The sequence below is a fragment of the Neltuma alba genome, unplaced genomic scaffold, assembly GCF_004799145.2.
Source record: "Neltuma alba isolate B1F8T4 unplaced genomic scaffold, ASM479914v2 tig00000154_pilon, whole genome shotgun sequence".
Taxonomy (NCBI): Eukaryota; Viridiplantae; Streptophyta; class Magnoliopsida; order Fabales; family Fabaceae; genus Neltuma; species Neltuma alba.
Genome location: NW_021631938.1, coordinates 40,583 through 46,582, shown reverse-complemented (window position 1 = coordinate 46,582; position 6,000 = coordinate 40,583). Strand labels below are relative to the sequence as shown.

General features: G+C 37.6%; 1 protein-coding gene across 1 annotated transcript; it reads left to right on the top strand.

Moving 5' to 3' along the window:
* The first annotated feature begins 500 nt into the window (after positions 1–500).
* Positions 501–3,896, top strand: LOC114751249 (protein ETHYLENE INSENSITIVE 3-like). The gene is given in 3 exon segments (XM_028939938.1): positions 501–639; positions 1,375–2,870; positions 2,873–3,896. Coding segments are annotated over 2 exon segments (1,887 nt in total). The 5' UTR covers positions 501–639; positions 1,375–1,436; the 3' UTR covers positions 3,326–3,896.
* Positions 3,897–6,000: the final 2,104 nt, after the last annotated feature.

The window sequence follows — 6,000 nt, the reverse complement described above, 5'->3', positions numbered from 1 at the left end:
ATGGTGTTTTAGGACAAACATGTGATTTTTTTATAATTAACTTACATACCTAACTATTTTAATCTAATGAAATTAATTAAATAAGTTTTATAGTAAGGATTAGATGTATATACACATACTACTGGCAGTTCGTTAAAAAAGAAAGTCGCGTATTCTTTTTCAGGTTGAAACACAAAATCGCGTGTTTTTTACAAAACTGGAATGGAACGCGTACAATAAATTTCACAGCAATGAATGCAGAAACGAATGGGTACGTCCCTAAGGCAGGAGATGGATAAGAACCTAACATGAACGTGAATGAATGGATTGATTGATTGATATATAAATATCCCACCATTTTTCACATTCCTCAAATTTGGGTTTACCCCACCAATGCCCCCACCCTCCACTTTCTCTCTCATGTTCATCAAGCAGAGCCAGAGGGCCACCTCCCACTTATAAAGCAATAAAACCAGCATCATCCTCACTTCTCTCTTCCTTTTCTCTCCCCCCCCCCCCCCCTCTTTTCGCATCTTCCTTCTTCTGAAGAAGAGCAATTCTCAGAAACCCGCCTTCTTCCTTTTTTCTTGTTCTTCTACTACGGTTGACTTTTTCTGACTGCAGAAGAGGAGAAAGTCCCAGTTTTTTTGGGATCTTCTGGTGAGATTCCCTTGCCTGCTTTTGCTTGTCTGCTTTTTATCTGTTTGTTGTGTTGTTTCTTTCGTGTTAGCCTGTGATTGTTCAATCCGATCTGTGGAGTTCTTTTAAGGTTTATGGTTTTTGAATTGAAGCTGATTCTGTTGCCTGGTGGATCTGCACGAGTCTTTATAATGGGTTAGTTTATCTTTTGCTATATTTATGATCTAAATCGCTTTTTTAACTCGCTTGTTGGTTGTCTGAGTGATTGAGTTGGTCTTAGATCCTGTTTTGAAAGCCTGCTTGGAAAGTTTCCTGGAAAGTTTTGCTTCTATCCTTTTATATTCTTGATGAAGCTTTGATTCCTCTCTTGGCTGCTTTCTTGTGATGATTGTTTGAGAGAATATCGATCTGAAATTTGAGTTTCCTTTCCTTAAATCACCATATGAGTGACTGTGGACGCTTTTGTTCTCATGGTTTACATGTGGAGGGTTTAGATCTGTGCAATCAATTAAGCCCTGATTGCTTGGTTAATGTGTGTTCGAAGTGAAAAGAATTTAGACGTAGTCCTGTTAATATTATTTTTTTGGTGATCAGGAAATTTTACTCAATATCTAAGATTCCCGTGTTAGAAATTAAAGAAGAGTCTATTGATGAAAATCCTACGGCTAAAACACTATTCACATGGAGAGTATTTGATTTGTTTGGTTTTACTGTGATTAATTAATGATATGATCTTTGCTTCATGACTTTGGACAGGTGTAAAGCTATTCAAGGTTGAGGTATTGTGGAATCTGATCTGTGTATAAAAGAAGGGAAAGATGATGATGTTTGAAGAGATGGGGTTTTGTGGTGATTCGGATATGTATTCTGCTCCCACTGGGGAAGGAGATGTTGTCACCCGGCAGACTGAACCAGAGGTGGCTGTTGAAGATGATTACAGTGATGAGGAAATCGATGTGGATGAGCTCGAGAGGAGGATGTGGAGGGACAAGATGCGCCTGAAACGGCTGAAGGAACAAAACAAATCTAGGGATGGAATAGATGCAGTGAAGCAAAGGCAGTCCCAAGAACAGGCAAGGAGGAAGAAGATGTCAAGGGCTCAAGATGGCATCTTGAAGTACATGCTAAAGATGATGGAGGTTTGCAAGGCTCAAGGATTTGTTTATGGGATAATTCCAGAGAAGGGAAAACCTGTGACTGGGGCATCTGACAATCTCCGCGAATGGTGGAAGGATAAAGTCAGATTTGATAGGAATGGCCCGGCTGCCATCGCCAAATATCAGGCTGATAATGCAGTTCCAGGCAAGAATGATGGATGCAGTTCTCTTGGTCCAACTCCACACACTCTGCAAGAGCTTCAGGACACAACCCTGGGTTCTCTCTTGTCAGCGCTGATGCAGCACTGCGATCCGCCTCAGAGACGGTTTCCTTTGGAGAAGGGAGTTCCTCCACCATGGTGGCCCAGTGGGAATGAAGATTGGTGGCCACAGATCGGTTTACCTAAAGATCAAGGCCCTCCACCATACAAGAAGCCACATGATCTCAAGAAGGCATGGAAAGTAGGTGTTTTAACTGCTGTCATAAAGCACATGTCTCCTGATATTGCCAAGATTCGCAGGCTAGTCAGGCAGTCCAAATGCCTTCAAGATAAAATGACAGCCAAGGAAAGCGCGACCTGGCTTGCCATCATCAACCAGGAGGAGGCTTTGGCAAGAGAACTATACCCTGATTATTGCCCTCCATTATCCTCAGCTGGAGGTAGTGGATCTTTGGTAATCAATGATTGCAGTGAGTATGATGTTGAAGGAGCCGAGGAAGAGCCAAATTTTGATGTGGAGGAGCAGAAGCCTGAAAATCTTAATCCATCCAATCTTGGGATGGATAGAATGAGGGGAAGACTGCCAGTTCAGCAACCTTCTTTTCCCATCAAGGGAGAGCTTGTTACAAACTTGGATTTCCTTGGGAAGAGGAAGGCTCCCAATGACTTTAACATGATGATCAATCATAAAGTCTACACATGTGAGCACCCTCAATGCCCTTACAATGATGTTCGCCTTGCTTTCGCTGATAGGACATCTCGGGACAATCATCAATTGAATTGCCCATGTCGAGGCACTTCCTCAGATTTTGGTGGGTCAAATTTCCATGTTAATGAGGTGAAGCCAGTTATCTTCCCTCAATCTTTTGCCCAACCCAAGACTACTGCTCAGTCTGTTAATTTCACTGCCTCTTCACTAAATCTATCAGGCTTGGCGTCCCTGAAGATGGCCAGAAGATGATTAGTGACCTTATGTCAGTCTATGATGCGAATGTTCAAGGAAGCAAGAACATAAGTTCTGGTAGCCGTGTAACTGTGGAAAACCAGAACCTTCCCCAATCCCACGTTCAGCATCAACAAAACAATTTCTTCCCTAATCAGGGAGTTGTTATGGATGGGAACTTCTTTGAAGACTCCAACATGTCCAATAATCAGCAGATGTTTGCTCGCAAGGAAGGTTATTTTGACCGGTTCAAGGCCATGAACTCTCCATTTGAAGCCAACAATCATATCAGCAACAGCAGTAATAACTCCAATTTCAATTTAATGTTTGGGTCCCCCTGTGATTTGGCATCTTTTGATTTTAAGGATGATATGCAAGCAAGCGTAGGAGGCATGGAATCTCTTCAGGAACAGCCAGATTTATCGTCAATATGGTATCCTCAGTGAAAGTGACTTTGAAAGAACTCATGTATCATGGGACTCTTCTATTTTTCCTTTAAATCATGTGAAGTTCCCGTGACTAAGAAAAGGTAGTTCACTGCATTTTTCTTCACATGTAATCCATGTAGGTTTTGGCCCCAAAAAAAAGAAGAAAAAGAGTCCTTGTAGGTCTAGATATTATTGTTCTGTGCTTGGCAGGTCTGGTATATGGGGTTAATAAACAATGGAATCTCCTATTTTGTAACCCTATATTTTGTGTGTTTTATCAGTGTAGCCCTGTTGTCAGTAATATTTTATGTATGCATGTGATATAAATAAGTTTATAGTCTCTCTAATTTTCAGTTCCACCATAGTCATGGCCTGAATATCTGCCTGCTACCAAAGCATATTTTTGTGCAAGTTAAATCCTGTGAGCCTGAACTATCTGTTATTGTCAAACTATCACTTAGTGGGCTCCGTTATGCTACAAGACGTTCTTCATTATTTGAAAGCTTGTAAATGACTCATTGGTGGACTCTACTATTTGGTGGATTCACTTGTTTGAATGTGAAGATTATGAACAGTGTTTTGTGACACATGATTCAATGAACTCTATCCTTTTTCTTTTGACAACGATCTGATATTATTCCATACCACCGATAGTTTCATATTCAAGTATTATCAGGTCTTAAAATAAAATATACTTGTTCTCCAACATAGCCTCTCTTTTTTTTCCCCCCCCTCATATGCAAGACTTAAATCTGAGATTTTACTTGAGAAATTTTTGGGTAGGAAAAATAGGTTGAAGAAGAGTTTGTCCTGATATGAAATGCTTCCACCCTTTTTTTTTTTTGGTTGAGCTTATCGTTAGGCATGTGAAATGGACCCCAGAAACAGATGGAGGAATGGGAGATGCCAAGTGAAGAGCTGTTCAATTGCGTGATGAAGTTGAAAACTAGTTAGTGTTTGGGGGTGGTGGGGTCTTTTTCTGGGAGGGACTGGTCTTTGTCTTTTACAAAAGTCTCTGGTCAATGATCCAGCAAGCTTTTTTAATGTCTTTTCCTCTCTAACTTTGTTGAAATGAAAGTGGCTTGTCCATGAGAGGCCATGGAAAATGATGGCCCCCTTCTTCTTTCTCTCTTATTGCCCAAGGCGGCTGCAATTTTCTCTCTTCATATCAGGGTTAGTTTCCTTCCCCCGCCCCACGTGTCTCTGTTCCATTCTTTTCCTTTTTTTACCATGAGATTCTCCCAATTCGAGTTCTGTTCAAAACAGATTTTTAAATAAGTTCATGTAAGTTGAGACAAAATTTTTTTCACATACTTACCTCGTATTTCGTAAATCATATTTAAAAAGCTATTTATAAGTCAATCTAAATAAACCCATAGAGTCATCTGGGATTATCACTCAAATTATGAGTATTTACTGCTCACATAATGTAAATTTACAATTAAAAAGATATTTAACACTATTCATTACTCAAATAATAAAAATTTACAAGTAGAATAATAGGTCCTTAATATAAGACCATGTTTAACTTTTATTTTGATCCTAAATATAAGACTCCAATCCACTTTATCTCTCATATATATACATTTTTTTTTCAAAGTAACCCTTCTAATAATGATAGTTCTAGTCAATATACTTGATTAGCAAAGATATTTTAGGAAAGACAACATCTATTTGGGACAAATAACTAACTCAACTTACTTTTTTAATCTCCTCAAATTAGTCAACTGGCTCTTATAATTAGGAGCGGAGGTAGTAATAAAAATTTACAAGTAGAATAATAGGTATTTACCATTAGAATATATGCCTAAACTTGAACATATGCCTTTTTTATTGCATATTGGATCAACCTTTTTGTTAATTACCGGGTCAAACTTTTATTAATATGCACTGATCATTTTTATTCAAAGATGTCCCTTTCGTGGCGTTTAATACATAATGGCATTCTAAATTAGTGCCATTTAATTATAACATAGAAAAATATTATAATATGTGAGATGAGTGGATTTAAGATTATAATATATTAAGTGCTTCCTTATCTTTATATGTATCACTATCACTAATAATATATATAAGAATTATAGCTCGCATGTGCATATTGATGAGTTTAATAATGGCAAATTATTCGAAAGTGTCGCTGCCACAAGTGTCATTGAATTCAACAAAGTAAACTATACACTTTGAAAACAACCACAGAGTATTACATGGAATCAGAATTATTTAAAAGCTATGCTATAAAATTTTTAAAAAAATGTTTAATTGATCAGTCTTGCTGCTTCCTCTTTTTTAAAAAAAAAAAAATTCTTCTCTCTCCTCTCTCCTTTTTATTTTACATGAGTTTATTTAATATTCACTATATTAAATTAAACTTAAACAACTGAATAGCAATCGGATTTGATAGGAGGAACTAGTCCTAATATGACGAATCAAATTTAAACTCTTACTAAAAAAGACATATTTATATTTAATATCTGACAATATTTCAAGTAAAATTATTTTTAATAAAATAATACTTAAACGTGTGACTAATGTCACCAGTCACCACCCTTCGGAAGCGCTAACTTGCAATAAAAAAATTGTTTGCTTGAAGCTAAATTTTCCTTTTGGTCATGTGCGTGGCATTTGAATTATTCAAACTTAGTGTCAATGAATTCTGCTTGATTTTGATCATAAGGATTACTTTTTAAGACTAA